Genomic DNA, 21,800 nt, shown 5'->3' with positions numbered 1-21,800 from the left:
ACTGTTGATTGCTTGTACATCTTCTTCTGTGAAGTGTCTGTTCATTTTCTTAGCCCATTTGTTGATTGGATTGTTTGTATTGTTGGAGTAGAGTTTTTTGAGTTCTTTATAGATTCGGGATATTAGCGCTCTATCTGAAGTGTGAGTGGCAAAGATATTCTCCCTCTTTATAGGCTCTCTCTTCACATTACTGATAGTTTCCTTTGCTGAGAGAAAGCTTTTGAGTTTGAATCTATCCCAGTTGTTGATTCTTGCTTTTATTTCTTGTGCTATGGGCGTCCTGTTAAGGATGTCTGATCCCAAGCCAACAAGTTGAAGGTTTGGACCTACTTTTTCTTCTATAAGATGCAGGGTCTCTGGTCTGAGTCCAAGGTCCTTGATCCATTTTGAGTTGAATTTTGTGCAGGGTGAGAGATAGGGGTTTAATTTCATTCTGTTGCATATGGTTTTGCAGTTTTCCCAGCACCATTTGTTGAAGAGGCTATCTTTTCTCCATTGCATATTTTTGGCCCCTTTGTCTAGTATGAGAAAATTGTATTTATTTGGGTTTGTGTCCATGTCCTCTATTCTGTACCATTGATCTACCTGTCTATCTTGGTACCAATACCATGCCGTTATTGTTACTATTGCTTTGTAATAGAGTTGAAGATCTGGTATTGCGATACCCCTGCTTCGCTCTTTCTACTGAGGGTTGCTTGAGCTATTCTGGTTTTCTTATTCTTCCAGATGAATATCATAATTGTTTGTTCTATTTCTGTATGGTACATCATTGGGATTTTAATTGGAATTGCATTGAATCTGTGTAGCACTTTAGGTAGTATGGCCATTTTGACAATATTAATTCTGCCTATCCAAGAACATGGGAGACCTTTCCATCTTCTAAGGTTTTCCTCAATTTCTTTCTTTAGTGTTCTGTAGTTCTCATTGTAGAGGTCTTTCACCTCTTTTGTGAGATTGATTCTGACGTATTTTATTTTTTTCGATGCTATTGTGAATGGGGTAGTTTTCCTAAATTCTCTTTCTGAAGATTCATCACTTATGTATAAAAATGCACTGGATTTATGAGCATTGATCTTGTAACCTGCTACTTTACTGAATTCACTTATGAGTTCTAAAAGTTTTCTGGTGGAATTTCCAGGTTCCTCTAAATATATAATTATGTCATCAGCAAACAGGGCTAGTTTGAATTCTTCTTTTCCAATTCGTATTCCTTTAATTTCTTTGGTTTGTCCAATTGCTCTGGTAGAGTTTCAAGGATGATGTTGAATAGAAGTGGTGAAAGAGGGCGTCCCTGCCTTGTTCCAGTTTTTAGGGGGAATGCTTTCAGTTTTTCACCATTTAGAATGATATTGTCCATGGGCTTAGCGTAGATGGTCTTTACAATGTTAAGGAATGTTCCCACTATCCCAATTTTTACTAGTGTTTTGAGCATGAAGGGATGCTGTATTTTATCAAATGCTTTTTCTGCATCTATTGAAATAATCATGTGATTCTTGACATTAAGTCTGTTGATATGGTGAATGACATTTATTGATTTCCAGATGTTGAACCAACCTTGCATCCCTGGGATAAATCCCACTTGATCGTGGTGCGCTGTCTTTTTAATATATTTTTGTATGTGATTTGCTAAAATTTTGTTGAGAATTTTTGCATCTATGTTCATTAAGGATATTGGTCTGAAATTTTCTTTCCTCGATGTGTCTCTGTCTGGTTTAGGTATCAGGGTGATATTGGCTTCATAGAATGAGTTTGGAAGGGTTCCCTCCTCTTCTATTTTATGGAATACTTTGAGGAGTATTGGAATGAGCTCTTCCTTAAAGGTTTTGTAGAACTCGGCTGAGAACCCATCTGTTCGTGGACTTTTCTTTGTTGGTAGGCTTTTGATGACCTCTTCTGTTTCATTGCTTGAAATTGATTTATTTAAGTTGTGTATATCCTTCTCGTTCAGTTTAGGTAATGCATATGTCTCTAGAAACTTGTTGATGTTTTGAGGTTTTCTGTTTTTTTGGAATAAAGATTTTCAAAATAGCTTCTAATTATGTTTTGCATTTCACTCGTGTCTGTTGTGATATTTCCTTGTTCATTCCGAATTTTAGTAATTTGAGTTTTCTCCCTCTTTCTCTTTGTTAGTGTGGCTAAGGGTTTATCAATTTTGTTTATTTTTTCAGAGAACCAACTATTTATTTTGTTAATTTTTCCGATTGTTTCTTTTGTTTCAATTTCATTGATTTTAGCTCTGATTTTAACTATTTCCTGTCTTGTACTACTTTTGGTTTGGTGTGCTCTTCTTTTTCTAGGGCTTTGAGCTGTAGTGTTAAGTCGTTTATCTGTTTATTTCTACTTCTTTTGTTGAATGCGCCCCATGAAATAAATCTTCCTCTAAGTACTGCTTTCATAGTGTTCCAGAGATTTTGAAATGATGTGTCTTTGTTCTCGTTTACTTCTAAGAAGTTTTTTATTTCCCTCCTGATGTCTTCTGTTATCCATTCATCAAATAATAGTATATTATATAATGTCCAGGTATTGGAGAAGTTTCTGTTTTTTATTCTGTCATTTATTTCTAATTTCAAGTCCATTATGAGCTGATAGAATACAAAGTAGTATCTCTATCTTCTTGTATTTGCTAACAGTAGCTTTGTGGCATAAAATATGGTCTATTTTAGAGAAGGATCTATATGCTGCTGAGAAGAAAGTGTATTTGTTCTTTGTTGGATGGTATATTCTATATATGTCTGTTCAGTCTAAATTGTTGATTGTGTTATTGAGATCAATGGTTTATTCAATTTTTGTTTGGAGGATCTATCCAGTGGTGAGAGAGGTGTGTTAAAATCACCTAGTATTATTGTGTTGTGGTCTATTTGATTTCTGGAATTAAGGATTTGTTTGACGTACATGGATGAGCCAATGTTCGGGGCATAGATATTTATGATTGTTATGTCTTGCTGATTTATGCTTCCCTTAAGCAATATGTAATGTCCTTCTTTATCCCTTCCGACTAGTTTTGGCTTGACGTCCACATTATCTGAAATGAGGATGGATACCCCAGCTTTTTTGTGGAGTCCATGTGCATGGTACGTTTTCCCCCATCCTTTCACCTTTTGTCTATGGGTATCTCTTTCTATATGATGAGTCTCTTGTAGGCAGCATATTGTTGGATTTTTCTTTTTAATCCAATCTGCCAGTCTATGTCTTTTGATTGATGAGTTCAGGCCATTAACATTCAGGGTTATTATAGCGATATGATTTGTATTCCCAGTCATTTGACTCATTTTTTTAAAATATTTGAAACATCAATTTTATTATACAATTTGTAAATAAAAAATAAAAACAAAATGAAGAGTAGACTTCTCCCAAAGCATGGGAGAAACAGGACAAAGGGCAGGGCAGGGGAAGTGTCCCAGGGAAAAGTCTCTGGTGGGTTCCACAGGGTGAAGTCTGTCCGATGGGTTTCGCAGGTGGGGGCGCAGGTGTCTTCGGGTGGATGCAGAGATGCAGCTCGGGAATCCATGTGGAGAAGCCTGAACCAGTGGACACACCTCACTCTTCTCGCTCCCACAGCATGAAGTCGGCGTGCGCACAGCGCAGGCTCTCCTGGCTGTCGGTCGGTTCTGTCAGTCTGGACTGGGCATTTCCAGTGGAGCCACTCTCTTTCTGGACAGTGGCCCACGCAAGCAGGGGATGCAACAGAGGTGGCTGAGGCATTTGGCCATCCTCCTCCTCACCCTCTTCCAACCCCGGCTGCTGTCTGGGGCTTGGCCAGTGGAGGGACCTTGGGAGGAGGAGCGGCTGAGCACAGGGTCATGCTGGGAGGCGAGGCTGGCAGCGGTTGTGTCCTCGTGGAGGAAGCAGAGAGGGAGGGCGGGCACGCTGGCACTTGCAGCAGCCTTGTGCTGGGGCTGTTGGGCCTCCCGGGGCTGCTGCTGCTCACAGGGCAAGGGAAGGGCAGGCTCACTGGGCAGCTTCTTGGGGCAGGGCTCGGCGGGGCCAGGGCGCTGCTCGGGCTTCACCTGGAGTGCCCAGGCCTCCCCCTGGCCTCTCTGGCTCTCCAGAATGCGATAGGTCGCCATCGCGTGGTTGAATTTGCGACTCATCACAGACACCCAGGTGTGGTAGTGGTCGAAACCCAGGCGGACCATTTTGGTCAGAATTTCGGGATCGGGGAGTTTGGGGAGCGCCTCAGAAGCAGGACTGGCTGAAGCTTCCTCGCCCTGGGCCAGCCACGGGTGCCCCAGTACCTGGTCGATGGTGGGCCTCTGCCTGGGGTTGATGGTGAGTATGTCCCGGATGAGGCTCTGGGCGTCCTCGGAGACGTGCTGGGGAATGTGGTAGGTGCCCCGCCTGATGAGCTCCTTCACCTTCCTGTCGGTGCTTGCCGCAAACGGGCACCTGCCTGTGAGCATAGCGTAGAGGAGGACCCCCAGGCTCCAGACATCTGCCGGGGGGCCCTCGAATAACTTCTCACAGACGATTTCAGGGGCAACGTAGAAGAGGGTGCCCCAGAACCTGTTGAGCCTCCTCCCAGGCGTGAATCTGGTGCTCAGGCCAAAGTCTATGAGCTTGGCCCTGCCGCTGGCATCCACCACCACGTTGTCCGGCTTCAGGTCCAGGTGCACGATCCCGCTCCTGTGGCAGTGCTGCACCGCCCGCACGATCTGCCTGAACAGCGTGCGGGCCTCCTCCTCCTGCATGCCACCAGTTTCCGGGATGAGGTCCCAGAGCTCTCCCCCACCTGCGTGCTCCATGACGAGGTACATGTAGTCCTTGGTCTGGAAGACCTGGAAGAGGTGGATCACATTCGGGTGGTCCAAGCCCGCCATCATATCAGGTTCAGATAGGAAGAGGAAGTTCGAGGCCCCTTTGGCCAAGACCTTCACCGCAACCTCTGTCCCAGTGAGGAGATGGCGGGCAAGTTTCACCTGGGCGAAGCCCCCTGCCCTAATGTTCTTCAGGACCATGTAATGGTCCTCGAAGGCAGGCTCACACCAAGAGCTCTGCCCCCGCAGCTCTACACTGCTCTGGCTACTCTTGCAGCTCATCCTAAACCAGAACCAGGATGCTAGCTACTAGCTAAAAAAAAAAAATAACAAACAAAAACAAAAAACAAAACAAAACCCCCAAATACAAAAGCAAAACAAAATAAAAGGGGAAAAAAATAAACCAAATCAAAAAACCCAATACCCAAAGACCACAACCACCAACCACCAACCACCAGCCGCCAACCGCCAACCACCACAAAACGCTCTAACTATCTGGGAGTCCGACAGGTCACCACCAAGAGCTTCCTGTACTTATGGACAAAAAACCCAGCTGAGGCCACTCTCTTATATACCCGTGGTTTGAGATTCCCTCACAATGGCTCCTTGTGAGGTCAGAGCAAGAAATGTCTCAGCCACACCTGGGCATAACCCCCAGGGGTCGTCTCGCTTTGGGGCCTCCAGGACCTTCCCCACTTTCATAATAAGAATTAGAGAGGACTCTGGAAGGTTTTTTTGATTAAGTGGGTTATGGAGACTGATGTGTACTTGTTTAGAAATTAAAATCTGTGTGATACTTCAGTGCTCTTTTCCTTTTGAGTCTGAAAATCTGTTCTTGCTTTGTGTCTTTGAAAGACCTCATCATATCTACACTCAAAGTTTCCACTTCTCTGCTGCCTGAACCCAGCAGCTTTCCTCCTCTGGGCCCTTGCCACATGGTGGACTGCCTCACCTTGGGCAGAGCAATGGAGTCAACCATCTAGGAACTGAGACCTAGAGAACTTTTTTCTCCTCCAAGTTGTTCTTGTTGGGTATTTTGATCACAGAGAAAAAAGAGCTAATAAAACACACGAATACATCACTGTGCCCAGTTTGACAAATGGACTTCTCTGTGTGTGTGTGTTTGTGTGTGTGTGTGTGAGCGTGTGCGCCAAACCCATGCATTATTCTCGGAACTAAACCAGGTCATTGCACTTGCTGGAGAAGCTCTATTAATGTGTACATCCCATCCTTGGGGTCTGGGCTTCCTGGACTCACCAACTCTCAATCCTGTTACATTTATGCTGAACTATCAACAGGAATTTTGGAGGGATACACACATTCAAACACAACATAGGATAAACAAGAGCCCAGGGAGCTGGTCCCCACTAGATGTGCCCTGTATAAGGGGAGTCCTTCAGGTTGCCCTAAGGGACATTAGGAACTCAGATCTGGGTGGAGGCAGAAAGATTCTTGGTAAATCTAATTGGTGACAAATTATAAAAGCTAGTGTTACTTTTGTTTTCTATAAGATGTAAGAGAACAAAGTATCAAAACCCCCTAATTTTATTCTGTGGTGTGAAAGAAATACCTTATGTAGCATCAGTAAGTGAGGGGCAGGGTCTTAGAAGTACAGTAGCTGCCTCTGAACACTACTGAAGTCAGGTTGCTATAGAGTTACATCTGAATGGCATCTCCGTCTCATGTTAAATGGAACCCCCAGGGGAACAACAAAGAAATCCTAATAGAGCACACCCTAAATGAGAGGTAAGGGAATTAAAGGTTTCATTAGGATCATGAACCAAATAGGAAGGAAGATAATCAGTGAAGCAAGTCACATTGAATCAAAGCTTGTGATCTTCTCCTTATAAGGATACAAGGTAGTCTGAACCAGGGGCCCCTCCCTGATCTCCTCATAAAGGCATGAGCCAAGCTGAACCAGGCCCCTACCCTGATCTCCTTATAATGACATAAAGCACAGTGAACCACGGGCCATGATGAATACCTTGTTCCAGCACATGTCAAAACTCTATTCTATAAGCACTTCTCCTAGTCTATGAACTATCTTAAGTGAGATATCTTAATGGACTAGACTTCATTTAATTTTTGATACCCAGCATCTAGTATAGAAAATAACACCTAGGAATTTTTCACTTAATGTTGGTCAATTATTTGTTTTCCTGATTGAGTGGGTAGGTAAATGGATGGATAGGTAGATGGATGGAGAGATTACTGAGTCCTATGAGGAATGGATGGATGAAAAAAGGAGGATGAAAGGATGAAGAGTTAGATATATGGTTGTGACATGAGTATTTTAATCTTTTTTTATTCTAAACAAATGGGATACATGTTGTTTCTCTGTTTGTACATGGAGTCAAGGCATACCATTTGTGTAATCATAAATATACATAGGGTAATGTTGTTTGATTCATTCTGTTATTATTTTCTTCCCTTTCCCCCACCCCTCCCACCCCTCTTTTCCCTCTATACAGTCCTTCCTTCCTCCATTCTTACCACCCTCCTTAACCCTAACCCTAAACCTAACCCTAACCCTAACGCTAACCCCTCCCTCCCTCCATTATATGTCACCATCCGCTTATCAGCGAAATTATTCTTCCTTTAGTTTTTTGAGATTGGCTTATCACACGTAGCATGATATTCTCCAATTTCATCCACTTGCCTGCAAATGCCATAATTTTATCATTCTTTTTGGCGGAGTAATATTCCATTGTATATATATATGCCACAGTTTCTTTATCCATTCATCAATTGAAGGACATCTAGGTTGGTTCTCCAATCTGGCTATGGTGAATTGAGCAGCAATGAACATTGATGTGGCTGTATCTCGGTAGTATGCTGATTTTAAGTCCTTTGGGTATAAGCCAAGGAGTGGCAGAGCTGGGTCAAATGGTGGTTCCATTCCAAGCTTTCTGAGGAATCTCCATACTGCTTTCCAGAGTGGCTGCACTAATTTGCAACCCCACCAGCAATGGATGAGTGTACCTTTTTCCCCACATCCTCGCCAACACCTATTGTTGCTTATGTTCTTGATAATCGCTGTTCTAATTGGGGTGAGATGGAATCTTAGGGTAGTTTTGATTTGCATTTCTTTTATTACTAGAGATGTTGAACATTTTTTCATATATCTGTTGATTGCTTGTACATCTTCTTCTGTGAAGTGTCTGTTCATTTCCTTAGCCCATTTGTTGATTGGATTGTTTGTATTCTTGGTGTAGAGTTTTTTGAGTTCTTTATAGATTCTGGAAATTAGCGCTCTATCTGAAGTATGAGTGGCAAAGATATTCTCCCTCTCTGTAGGCTCTCTCTTCACATTACTGATAGTTTCCTTTGGTGAGAGAAAGCTTTTGAGTTTGAATCTATCCCAGTTGTTGATTCTTGCTTTTATTTCTTGTGCTATGGGCGTCCTGTTAAGGAAGTCTGATCCTAAGCCAACAAGTTGAAGGTTTGGACCTACTTTTTCTTCTATAAGATGCAGGGTCTCTGGTCTGAGTCCAAGGTCCTTGATCCATTTTGAGTTGAATTTTGTGCAGGGTGAGAGATAGGGGTTTAATTTCATTCTGTTGCATATGGTTTTGCAGTTTTCCCAGCACCATTTGTTGAAGAGGCTATCTTTTCTCCATTGCATATTTTTGGCCCCTTTGTCTAGTATGAGAAAATTGTATTTATTTGGGTTTGTGTCCATGTCCTCTATTCTGTACCATTGATCTACCTGTCTATCTTGGTACCAATACCATGCCGTTTTTGTTACTATTGCTTTGTAATAGAGTTGAAGATCTGGTATTGCGATACCCCCTGCTTCGCTCTTTCTACTGAGGATTGCTTGAGCTATTCTGGTTTTCTTATTCTTCCAGATGAATTTCATAATTGCTTGCTCTATTTCTGTATGGTACATCATTGGGATTTTAATTGGAATTGCATTGAATCTGTATAGCACTTTAGGTAGTATAGCCATTTTGACAATATTAATTCTGCCTATCCCAGAACATGGGAGACCTTTCCATCTTCTAAGGTTTTCCTCAATTTCTTTCTTTAGTGTTCTGTAGTTCTCATTGTAGAGGTCTTTCACCTCTTTTGTGAGATTGATTCTGACGTATTTTATTTTTTTTGATGCTATCGTGAATGGGGTAGTTTTCCTAAATTCTCTTTCTGAAGATTCATCACTTATGTATAAAAATGCACTGGATTTATGAGCATTGATCTTGTAACCTGCTACTTTACTGAATTCACTTATGAGTTCTAAAAGTTTTCTGGTGGAATTTCCAGGTTCCCCTAAATATATAATCATGTCATCAGCAAACAGGGCTAGTTTGAATTCTTCTTTTCCAATTCGTATCCCTTTAATTTCTTTGGTTTGTCTAATTGCTCTGGCTAGAGTTTCAAGGATGATGTTGAATAGAAGTGGTGAAAGAGGGCATCCCTGCCTTGTTCCAGTTTTTAGGGGGAATGCTTTCAGATTTTCACCATTAAGAATGATATTGTCCATGGGCTTAGCATAGATGGCCTTTACAATGTTAAGGAATATTCCCACTACCCCAATTTTTTCTAGTGTTTTGAGCATGAAGGGATGCTGTATTTTATCGAAGCTTTTTCTGCATATCGAAATAATCATGTGATTCTTGACTTTAAGTCTGTTGATATGGTGAATGACATTTATTGATTTCTGGATGTTGAACCAACCTTTGATAAAACCCACTTGATCGTGTTGCACTATCTTTTTAATATATTTTTGTATGCGATTTGCTCAAATTTTGTTGAGAATTTTTGCGTCGATGTTCATATAAGGATGTTCCTTGATGTGTCTCTGTCTGGTTTAGGTATCAGGGTGATATTGGCTTCATAGAATGAGTTGGGAGGGTTCCCTTTTCTTCTATTTCATGGAATACTTTCAGGAGTATTGGAGTGAGCTCTTCTTTAATGGTTTTGTAAAACTTGGCTGAGAACCCATCTGGTCCAGGATTTTTCTTTGTTGGTAGGCTTTTGATGACCTCTTCTATTTCATTGCTTGAAATTGATTTATTTAAGTTGTGTATATCCTTCTCGTTCAGTTTAGGTAATTCATATGTCTCTAGAAAGTTGTTGATATCTTCGAGGTTTTCTGTTTTTTTGGAATAAAGATTTTCAAAATAGCTTCTAATTATGTTTTGCATTTCACTCGTGTCTGTTGTGATATTTCCTTGTTCATTCCGAATTTTAGTAATTTGAGTTTTCTCCCTCTTTCTCTTTGTTAGTGTGGCTAAGGGTTTATCAATTTTGTTTATGTTTTCAAAGAACCAACTATTTATTTTGTTAATTTTTCCAATTGTTTCTTTTGTTTCAATTTCATTGATTTTAGCTCTGATTTTAACTATTTCCTGTCTTGTACTACTTTTGGTGTTGGTGTGCTCTTCTTTTTGTAGGCCTTTGAGTTGTAGTGTTAGGTCATTTATTTGTTGATTTCACTTTTTTTCTGAATGTGCCCCATGAAATAAATCTTCCTCTAAGTACTGCTTTCATAGTGTTCCAGAGATTTTGAAATGATGTGTCTTTGTTCTCGTTTACTTCTAAGAAGTTTTTTTATTTCCCTCCTGATGTCTTCTGTTATCCATTCATCATATAATAGTGTATTACTTAATGTCCAGGTATTGGAGAAGTTTCTGTTTTTTATTCTGTCATTTATTTCTAATTTCAGTCCATTATGTTCTGATAGAATACAAGGTAGTATCTCTATCTTCTTGTATTTGCTAACAGTAGCTTTGTGGCATAAAATATGGTCTATTTTAGAGAAGGATCTATATGCTGCTGAGAAGAAAGTGTATTTGTTCTTTGTTGGATGGTATATTCTATATATGTCTGTTCAGTCTAAATTGTTGATTGTGTTATTGAGATCAATGGTTTATTCAATTTTTGTTTGGAGGATCTATCCAGTGGTGAGAGAGGTGTGTTAAAATCACCTAGTATTATTGTGTTGTGGTCTATTTGATTTCTGGAATTAAGGATTTGTTTGACGTACATGGATGAGCCAATGTTCGGGGCATAGATATTTATGATTGTTATGTCTTGCTGATTTATGCTTCCCTTAAGCAATATGTAATGTCCTTCTTTATCCCTTCCGACTAGTTTTGGCTTGACGTCCACATTATCTGAAATGAGGATGGATACTCCAGCTTTTTTACTGTGTCCATGTGCATGGTATGTTTTTTCCCATCCTTTCACCTTTTGTCTATGGGTATCTCTTTCTATGAGATGAGTCTCTTGCAGGCAGCATATTGTTGGATTTTTCTTTTTAATCCAATCTGCCAGTCTATGTCTTTTGATTGATGAGTTCAGGCCATTAACATTCAGGGTTATTATTGTGATATGATTTGTATTCCCAGTCATTTGACTCATTTTTGTTTTTTGACACTATTTGGCTTCTCTTTTAATTGGCTATTCCTCCTGTTACTGATTTTCATTGTTGTTTTTCATCTCTTCCTCATGGAATATTTTGCTGAGAATGTTCTGTAATGCTGGCTTTATTTTTGTAAATTCCTTTAGGTTTTGTTTATCATGTAAGGATCTTATTTTGTCATCAAATCTGAAAGTAAGTTCTGCTGGGTATAAGATTCTTGGTTAGCATCCATTTTCTTTCAGGGCTTGAAAAATGTTGTTCCAGGCCCTTCTAGCTTTTAGGGTCTGGATTGAAAAATCTGCTGATATTCTTATTGTTTTCCCCCTAAATGTAATTTGATTGTTTTCTCTCGCAGCCTTTACATCTGTCTTTATTTTGTACGTTAGGTATTTTCATAATAATGTGTCTTGGTGTGGGTCTGTTGTAATTTTGTATATTTGGAGTCCTATAAGCCTCTTGTACTTGGTTTTCCATTTTATTCTTCAGATTTGGGAAATTTTCTGATATTATTTCATTGAATAGATTGTTCATTCCTTTGGTTTGTTTCTCTAAGCCTTCCTCAATCCCAATAATTCTTAAATTTGGCCTTTTCATGATATCCCATAGTTCTTGTAGATTCTGTTCATGATTTCTTACCATCTTCTCTGTTTGTTCAACTTTGTTTTCAAGGTTAAATATTTTGTCTTCAATGTCTGAGGTTCTGTCTTCCAGGTGTCTTTCCTATTAGTTATGCTTTCTATGGGGTTTTTAACTTGGTTTATTGTTTCCCTCATTTCAAGGATTTCTGTTTGTTTTTTTATTTCAGTATCTCTAATTCTTTATTGAAATGATCTCTTGCTTCCCGTATTTGCTCTTTTAACTGTTGTTTGGTGCGATCATTTAATGCCTGCATTTGCTCTTTCATCTCCTCCTTCAATGCCTGCATTTGCTCTTTCATCTCCTTGTTTGCTTCCCTGATTGTTTTCATTATGTACATTCTGAACTCCCTTTCTGACATTTCTTCTGCTGTGCTGTCATTGGGTTTTATTGATATAGTATCTAGGTTTGTTTGGGACATTTTCTTCCCTTGTTTTCTCATATTGGTCAGATATCAGTGGGACTCTGAGATATTGCAGATTTCCTCTATTTGCTTATAGTGTCCCTGTAGATTTCCAGTATATCACCTCCCAGCTTTCAGTAGCCTGAAGTCTTGTAGGAACTTGATAATGCAGTGTTTCCAAAGAAAGCTGCCCCTAGTCCACTACTGGTTCCAGGGCTTGTTGCTGGCTGTGTGCGGAAAGACTCTCACTGTGCTGTCTGCTTCGAGAAGGTGGCCTTGGAAGGAGCCTGCTGCTGGAGGGTGCAGGGCTTCCTGGAGAAGTCTCTTGCTGCCCTGCTCTGGTCCCAGAGGCTTCCTGCGGGCCGGAGCTCACCGCTGGCTCTGGGTCTTGGAGCTGGCTGTGTGCAGAAAGGCTCTCACTGGGCGGCCTTCTCCTAGAAGCTGGCTGTGGAAGGAGCCCGCTGCCGGAGGGTGCAGGGCTGCCTGGGGAAGACTCTAGCTGCCCTGCCCTGCTTTGAGAAGACACCCCTATCCGGGCCTGCCACCCGGGCCGAGCTTCACCTGGTGGGAGAGACTCATCCCATGGCTCTATGTTAGTCCAAGTCTCTCAATGCCTCCCCTTCTTGAATCCTGGGTTCTTGAGTGACAGGAGATGCAGTCACCCTCTATTCTGCCATCTTGGATTGTACCGTGGAAGGAGCCTGCTGCCAGAGGGAGCAGCGCTGCTTGGAGAAGTCTCTGGCTGCCCTGCCTGGTCCCAGAGGCTGCCTGTGGGCTTGAGCTCGCCCCTGGCTCTGGGACTTGGAGCTGGCTCTGTGCAGAAAGGCTCTCACTGGGCGGCCTGCTCCGAGAAGGTGGCCATGAAAGGAGCCTGCCGCCAGAGGGAGCAGGGCTCCTTCAAAAAGAGTCTTTAAAATTAATATGGGATAGGGCACAAATGTCAATCAATGTATTTAGTCTATTCCCAAGTTCTATGTGTAATTTTAGGGGAACCACCTTGAATATCTCAAAATAACAAAGAGATTCGACTTTGATTAAATTGTTAGCCAGAGACTTTCATCACAGTATTTGGTGATAGTTCCATCATGATAATACCTGGTGGCTGATACCTACTAACTCCATAGTACAGGTGTGTTGGTTAGGGCATCTGCTTTTTATTTCCTTAAATAGCCACTGAGTAGAATTTGGAACAGTATTTCTACGGTACTTGGACAGTAAGTTCCCACTTTAGTACTATTAAAAAAGTCACACAGGTCTGAAGGTGTAGCTTAATGGTAGAATACTGGCATAGTATGCACAAGGCCCTGGGTTTGTTCCTCAGCACCGCAAACTATAAAGTAAAAATATAAAATATATAAAAACCAATCAACCAAAAAAAATCATACAATGTATTATTTCCTTTTTCAGATTTTCCTTTCTGTTTAAGAAAAGGCCTTATGACATCTCTGGACTAGCACCTTTCCTTGAAGATGGACATTTTGATCCATTTCTGTAAGAAATATGAGGCTTATACACATTATTGTGGATTTGTGATTCACCTCCAAGTTGCAATTTGAGATGTTGAGTTGAAATGAAAAATTTTATGATTGGACTTAAGTTACCCTAGAAAAGTTCCTTTTTCTCATGTAGTCTCAAAAAATAGGAAAGATCAATCTGTGTGCTCTTACTGCTGTTCCTGTGATTAAACTTCCGGGGAAGCAGTGATAAGATATGGTGCTTGCATCTCGGGATTTTGTACCTGTTCTTAGTCTGTCACAGTCATATTGAAAAAAAAAAAAAAAAAAAAAAAAAACTTTAAGCAGTACAAAACCTATATTTTGAAAGGATAATCTAAAATAAAGGAGGAACTTGCCAAGGTATATTTTGTCATCCAGGTTTGGCAATTAAAAAGATGATTATACTTAAAAGGATATGTTTCCATTATCTGTGAAAATTTCTTCTTTAGAAGCATTTCTGCAACCATTTAAAATGAATAATTCTGGCTGCAAGTCATTTGCCTACACAGTTATATCATTATTAATAAACATTTATATTTATACTGCTGGTATTGGTGTGTGCCATGTAGAGTGATTTAGATAGTTGTGTTAACAATGTAATAGCACTAATTTAGAACATTTTAAAAAAATGTATGAAATGTCTTAACATGGCTGAGTGGTATAATTGTGTTCATATTAGAGCTAAATGCATTTTGGAGGTGATGAGGGAGCATTGTGGTTTGTAAAGACTATTTTGAAAGGCTATTTTTTGTTACACCCAATCAATCATATTTCTGAAACATTATTTTTTTAAATGAAAGTATAATTGTAGAACTTTATCATAAATAAAACAATTACGAGTTCTGGTCCCTTTCACTGCCACCATAAGTAGCAAGATGTATTTGCTAGCCATTTTTTTCTACAGGTATTAACTCACACATTACAACAATCCTGAGACTGGTAATTATTACCTCCATTTTACAGATGTGGAAACAGAGTCACAGAGAGGATAAGCAAGTTGCTTAAGAGTGGTAAGACTGAAATTCTAAACCCACATGATCTGGCTGTGGAACTGGTACAGTCGGGTAGGGAGAATGACCTATCAGTAGTATGGAATGGTTAGTGATGTGTTCAAAGGATCTGGAACGTACACCTTCTGGTCTCACTGGTCAGTCAGCACCTCTTTGTGCTGTCTTTCTGTTTTACACCTCCAGATACAGAATCTCTCAGTGAGAGTAAACATTTGTGTGACAGGCCCCTCATTGCCATCAGAAGCTATCATTCCCAAACTTGCATAGTTAAGTCAAAAAGAAAGAAGAGCAAGTTCACAAGTTAATGACAGACTTCAGTCTGCTAGTTTTTAAGACTCTGCTCAGCAAATGATGTGTATGATTGGACACGTTTAGTATGAGTTGGCAAGGCCAGTCTCAGAAAAGCCTTCAGGGTATTAACACTGGAGTTTTCTTTAACTGCCAGCTAGACAGTTTTGAGCCAGGCTGAATTCCAATGAGCTGGGCTTTATCTGGCGCATGTTCACCATATCATCATGTTACTTTAAATTAAATAATAACTCAGTCATTAAAAGGCTTTGTTCTTTTATCTGCAGTAGTGAAGAGTAGGAAAAAACTGCACCAGGAAGGAGATGTTCCTCTTGATTTATTTTCTCAGTTCCCCGTGGATATTCAGATAGTATGTGACATACACTCAGATTAATTGCTTATGTGATTAGCAGTGATTTTCATTCCTGCCCTGGGGACTAAATGCCAGCTCTGTTACCCTACAATTCAAAGGCAAATAGATGGGGATGCAAACTTAGAGCCCCAGTGTTGGTATGAAGAGGGAAGGAGAGAAGAAAGGAAAGGAAATTAAATGAGTGAGAAATAGAATGTATTGTTTCTCCTTTGTTAAGAATCATGATTCATTGGGTACATTAGACATTGGGTAATTGAAATTGTCACAACTGAAAGTCTTCTTATGGGGTCAGTTGATGTTAGATTTTGTATCTCCTGATTTGAGATCCAGAATTGTGCAATTAGTACATATTTATTTTGTCTTGAATTTTTTCCTTAGAAATTCAAGCAAAACCTCCTAGTCATATCCCAGAACTGAAAGGCTGTCCCCTTACTTGGAGTCCAGGACATATCAGTGGAGAGTAGTTTGCTTTTGACTGATGAAGTGTTTGGGAGAAATATACTTTCAATTGCTTCCAGGTTTATTTTGTAAACTGCTATGGAAGGTTATATTTTCTAGATGCTTGGCAAACCACTGGATACCTAGTGCTCAGCAAGTGAGCCTTTTAGTTATTCATCAAAACAAAGTCTTATACTCTCACTCACCTTGCAAACTCTCATTGAGCTTTCTGTGGGGAGAAACTGTAACTCTCAACACAGCTCACTTTCTTATTAAAAAAAGAAGGAAGGAAAGCAGCCTCTGTCACAGTGATTCATTAGAGGCAACCACCCATATCCCAGTTCATCTAAAGTTCATTAAGTTCCAATTCCCCCAAATGCCAAGTTCCAATAACATTGTAATCCAAGAAGTCAAGGAAATAATTTATCCCAACAGTTTATACACTTGTAAATGCCTTGCTAGGCTTGTGATGTACACCATTGTGTCTGACTCATTATTGTATTTGACAAGTTTATACATTAACTTTGGGCAAGAGGAATTTTACACACTACCCATTGGTTTTATTTTATGTTGATTTGCCTAATTTCAAGGTCTGAAATAATTATTTTGAAGACCACTCTACTGTTTTGAAAAAATTTCAGAATTTATTTTGAAGACTATGATTGCAAATTCTACTCCTTACCTAGCATGCTTTTTTTTTTCCAAAAAAAAAAAAAAAAACATTATATTGATGTATGATTGACACATAAGAAGCTGTACATATTTAATATACACAGCTTGATGAATTTAGAGTGTTTATCTCTCAAAATTCTTTTAAGAGAAATCAGGCATTTCATATGGCTAATAAAAATGAGAAGATAGTATAGAGAAACATTAACTTATTTTATTACATACATAGTTATTAAAGAGAATGAGAAAAGTAAATTTGATTTTGAGAAAGATGAATTATGTTATTGTGGATAGTTAACATACTAGGCATTTCTTTTAGGCATTTGAATAAATAACAGGAAATACCAAATATAAATTATGTTTGGGTTATGTATCGAATTTGAAAGAGAAATACTTCTTGAGTTTGCATACAAGATATTGCAATTGGTTTTGTGATTTTATTCTGTACAATCAGTTTTTGCAGAGGATTAATTATTTTGTATTGGACACTAAGTGGGATTATGACTGAGTGAATTATTAAAAATACTGGTTGTTTTGTGGGAGGGAAAACAGTTACAGTGTTATTGGTCAAGGTTCTTGAGAAGAGCAGAAACACTAGGAGGTACATGCATAAGATGTGTACATACACAGAACTTTTATGAAAACTGACTCATAAAATTTTGGAGGCAGAAATTCTCATCAACTGCCATCTATAAACTGGTGGTATGAACAGTTCAAGTCAAAAGGGGTGAGAACAGGGGAACCAGTGATATGGCTCCCCGTCTGAGGCTAGAGGACTGAGAACAATGTGAGAATGAGAGAGTCTGAAGGCTTGAGAACCAGGAACTCTGATGTTCAAGAGCAGGAGAAAATAGATATTTAAGCTCAAGAAGAGGAGAGTATTTGCCCTTCTACCCTTGTTTGGTCAAGGGACTGATTGAGACACATCCACATGATGAGAACAGATCTTTATGCTGAATTAAATGCCAATCTCTTCCAGGAATATTGTTCACAGACACACCTAGAAATAATGTTTTACCAGCTATCTGGGCATTCTGTAGCCTAGTCAAGCTATCACCTAAAATTAACCATCACATATAAATCGTAGGAAGGGAAATGTATTACTTTCCCAATGATCTTTTTGTTTCTATGATGAGCAGAACAAAATTGGTCATTTTCATGAAACAAAATTATTAAATGTATTTTAAGTAAGAACTGTGACTCAAGGAAAAGACATATCCTCTGTCTTATTCTCTTTATTTTTGAGAGTATAGACCATATTCTGTATTTTTTAATTTTTATATTTTAAAACTGAAACATATTTCATCTTATTCAGCCCATGTAGGACATCTCTGTCTAGACCTTCTAGTTACTCTTATAAGGAGATTCATTAGATAATACACAAGGATCATCTTCACCCATTTAACAAGTATTTGTTCAGTGAGTATTATGTTCCAGGTAATGTTCTAGGCATTGGGGAGATAGTAGTGGGAAAAATAGTCAAAATCTTTCATTTCAATGGCTTACAACCTAGATGTATAATCAGGCAATAAACTAATAATCATTAACCAGTAAACCAATATCTCTAGAGCTTAGATGGGTAAGCATATGTCAGGAAAATAAAGTGGAAGTATAGGAAAGAGAGAGCCATTGATTTTGAGTGGTTAAGGGCGGCTGTTTGATAAGCAATCTTTTGATCAAAGATCTACAGAATGTGAGGGAACACACCATCCAGTTATCTAGAGGAAGCATCTTCTAGGCAGATGAGCATACCATGAGAAAGGAGTGGTCCTGCATGTTTGACAACCATCCAGAAAACCAGTATAGGAGAACAGTAGGGAGGGATGTCAGAGAGTAGCAGGCAGCCTGATTCTGCCTGGTTCTGAGGTTTGTGAGGACTTAGATTTTTAGATGGAGAAAGATGGGAAGTCACTGAAGAATTTTGAGCAGGAAGACAAGATCTATTTTATATTTAATAGGATTACTATAATCGAAGTATGGAAATAGAATATCCAGGACCCAAGAGGGTAAGAGAGAGGTCAGTTAAAGGAAATGCAATAATATGTTGAGAGACATGGTGGATGCAAGAGGTGCTATTGGTGGAGTTAGTAAGGAGTAGAAAACTTCCATATGTATTTTGATACAGTAGGTTTTCATTATGGATGGGATGTGGGGAGTGAGAAAAAGAGACTGACCTAAGACATATTTTCTTTAATTTGCACAGAGCAACAAGTTTGATTGTATTCTCTTTCTCTCTTACTGAGGTGGTGTTAGGATAGAGTGTGTGGGCGTAGTAGGTAGGGGGAATATTGGAGAGTTCAATTTGGGTTTTATTCAGCCTTTGCATAAACCATCCTCGTGGACATATTCCTCAAGGTTCAGATTGTTCATTTGCTTTGATTTGTCATTGTTGTGCTTCCTCTGAGACATTGGGTAGAATCCTCCCTTGCCTCGTCCTAGTTTCTGATGGTGGGCAGCAATCCGCGATGTCCCTTGACTTGTAGATGTTATCACTCTAATATTTGCCTCTGTTTCCACATGACTATCTTCTTCTGTGTCTGTGTTCTGTGTTCCTATAAGAAACCAGTGATATTTGATTAGGGACTCACCCTACTGCAGTATGATTTCCTCTTAACTAATGACACCTGCAGTCATCCTATTTCCAAAGAAGACCACATTCTGACGTCTGGGGCTAAGGTTTCAACATATTTTGGGAGACACAATTCAACCCATTGCAGTCAGGGAAATGCTGAATCCTGCCTGTGTTCATTGTAAACCTAAATATCCTACGTTAGTTGTAGTTCCATTTTCTTCTGAGTATTTTTTTTCCTTTTAAACATTTTCTGAGAACTCTTTTTTTCTTCCCCAAGAAGTTTCTTTTCAGATTGAGAATAATAATGAGTTTTTCCATAATCTTTTCTCTTACTAGTCAACTTTCCAAGGACTGGCAGTGAGACTAATGGTCACACAGAACCAAAAATCTTTTGTACTTCTTCCCTTAACCAATCACTCCTTGAAATCTTTTAGTTTAGTGTTTATTACGTCTTTAGTAGATTACTGCTTGTGATTCTCTTGAGAGTTGACTCACTCTTATTTGTTTCATTAGCCACACGAGGAAATCAATGACTCAACTTTCTGTAATTGCCTACATTTTCAAAAATTAAAGCACAAATACTAAAAAAGAACATGTAGTATGTAGTTTTAAGAACTGTGAAGGGTATGAGATATTACCCTACTGCAAGACTGACAAGTTAGCCTATGGCAGTTTCGGCAGAGCAAACAAACATCCCGGTCAGAGATGAAAGAGAGTTTATTACTCACAGCAATAGAAGTAGCAAGACTATCAGCATTTTCACATCAGTTCCCAAGCCCCAGTTTTCACACTGTGATGTAAAGAGAATGAAATGACACATGCACACACAATGAGTTGAAGTACAAGAGAGAAATGATGAGTTCAAGAAACAGACTCCTTTGTAAAATGCAGTAGGCATGGCTGCTCCATGTTCCAGAGGGAACATTTTGTTGTTGTTGTTGCTATTGAGAACTGAACCCAGGAGCACTTTACCCACTGAGCTACATTCCCAGTCCTTTTTAAATGTTTTTGTTAGTGCATTATAGTTATATATCATATTGGGGTTCATTTTGACATATCCATATGTGCATGGAATATAATTTGTTCCAATTCAGTACCCAGTACTCCTCTTCCCCTCCTCTCTTTCTTCCTCCTACTTCCTTTCCTCTTATTTTATTTTATTTCCAGACAGGTTCTCACTAAGTTGCTGAGGCTGGCTTAAAACTTTCAATCCTTCTGCCTCACCCTCTCAAGTCACTGGGTTTATAGGCATGTACCACCACACCCAGCGAGAGTACTTTTATTATACTATTTAGTAAACATGCCTGCCCTTTGCTCTGGAGGAAGACACTATCTTTACCTTCCAAGGGGCAAAATTGCTCTTTGCTCCAGAAGGAGAAATTATCTCTATCTTTCAAGGTTATTTTTTTAATGCAGAGTTCCTTGAAAAGATATTTCAGAACAAAGGGCAGTTAGCACCTCACTTGGAAGGCATACAGAAGAGGAGAATTGTTTTCTAGCAGTTATTGTGAGGGGATGTTTTCTCAGGAGAAGTACTTATACTGAGTGTGTTATATATTTTTTAAAAAAAGGTGCTAATTTGCATAAGCTTTACAATAACAATATATTTATATTTTGTAAAAAAAGCCCTATTTAGAACCATGTGCTTCAGCATATAATTCATGTATGTTTATAGAAATGGTATATTTGTCTTAGAGTTCTGGAGATAGACAAAATTGAGTTTTACCACTAATTGGGTAACAACATTGTGTTTTGTCACTGATTTCTTCATTAAAGGGTAGATTTAAAAAATCTTCAAAATTTCTTTCTTTCTACCTTAACTTAATCATCACAAAACAAAGATTAGAGAACTTTATCTCTCTCCAAATATTTTAGGGCTCATGGAAGAAAGTCAGAATTCAAACCCAGGTCTCCATATCTCATACTCCTGAATTTTTCACCACTATATTATTATCATTTTTTTCAAGGAAATAGGTTTTATTCAAGTGTGAAGAATAGAAACAGATCTCTTTCAGGGATGAGAGGTGACCCTGATAGGGTTTGCCATTTGAGTGTGCTAGTCTAGGGGTTTATACAGCACTTTAGTCAGTGCTATTGGTCCAAATTTATGCTAATTAGGATTTGGAAAAGTACCAATGCTATTGATAACCACTGCATTATTAAATATATGAGAAGTACATGGTATGATCAACAACATATATTTTTAATCTAGTATTCAGAATTTTTGGAAGAAATTCAGTCAACAACTATTTCTTGTAAACAGACTACGATACAGTGTGTTAACATCAGAGAAATCAAAGCGAAGAACATCCATAGAAAAGTGGTATCTTTCATGGCTCTTATAGAAGTTGCTTTTAGAGAGAAATTTAATATAAAAAAGAAATTGACATTCATGTAGTCTTGGACATTTTCTATTAGTGGATGAAATTGTTTGGCTCTAGCAGCCAGTAATGTGAGCTATGATTTAGGCTTATATATTTGTTTGATTAATATTTGCCAGAACAGAGATAGAAGAAGAGGTTATTTTATTTTGCTAGTCAAAAGGGCAGAAGATTGCCTGTTTCCTTGGCTTGGTGTGGAAGGAAGTCTTGAGCAGTGATGTTGTGTATACAAAGAAGATTTACAGTCTGATTACAAGTTCTCCTTTGTGTGGTTGACTTTATCAGGCTAGGCTATTCTCTTCCACTAAGAATTTTCTTCTTTGATTTTGTTGGTGTACATTTACTGGGTGTTAATGAGACTTAAGCACTGTAGAAAATACTGGTTACATGTGATCCTTTCTCAATAAATTTAT

The 21,800-nt window shown here is 39.1% G+C and overlaps 1 protein-coding gene across 1 annotated transcript; it reads right to left on the bottom strand.

Moving 5' to 3' along the window:
- Window positions 1-3,611: 3,611 nt before the first annotated feature.
- On the bottom strand, window positions 3,612-5,036 carry LOC306641907 (sperm motility kinase Z-like; the record flags this gene model as incomplete). Its single annotated transcript, XM_079107260.1, has 1 exon — window positions 3,612-5,036. One exon carries the CDS (start codon window positions 5,034-5,036, stop codon window positions 3,612-3,614), a length of 1,425 nt encoding a protein of 474 aa, XP_078963386.1.
- Window positions 5,037-21,800: the final 16,764 nt, after the last annotated feature.

The sequence above is a fragment of the Sciurus vulgaris genome (assembly GCF_902686455.1).
Source record: "Sciurus vulgaris genome assembly, chromosome: 12".
Lineage (NCBI taxonomy): Eukaryota > Metazoa > Chordata > Mammalia > Rodentia > Sciuridae > Sciurus > Sciurus vulgaris.
The sequence above is the reverse complement of the archived record's forward strand: the minus strand, read 5'-3'. Positions and strand labels throughout refer to the sequence as shown.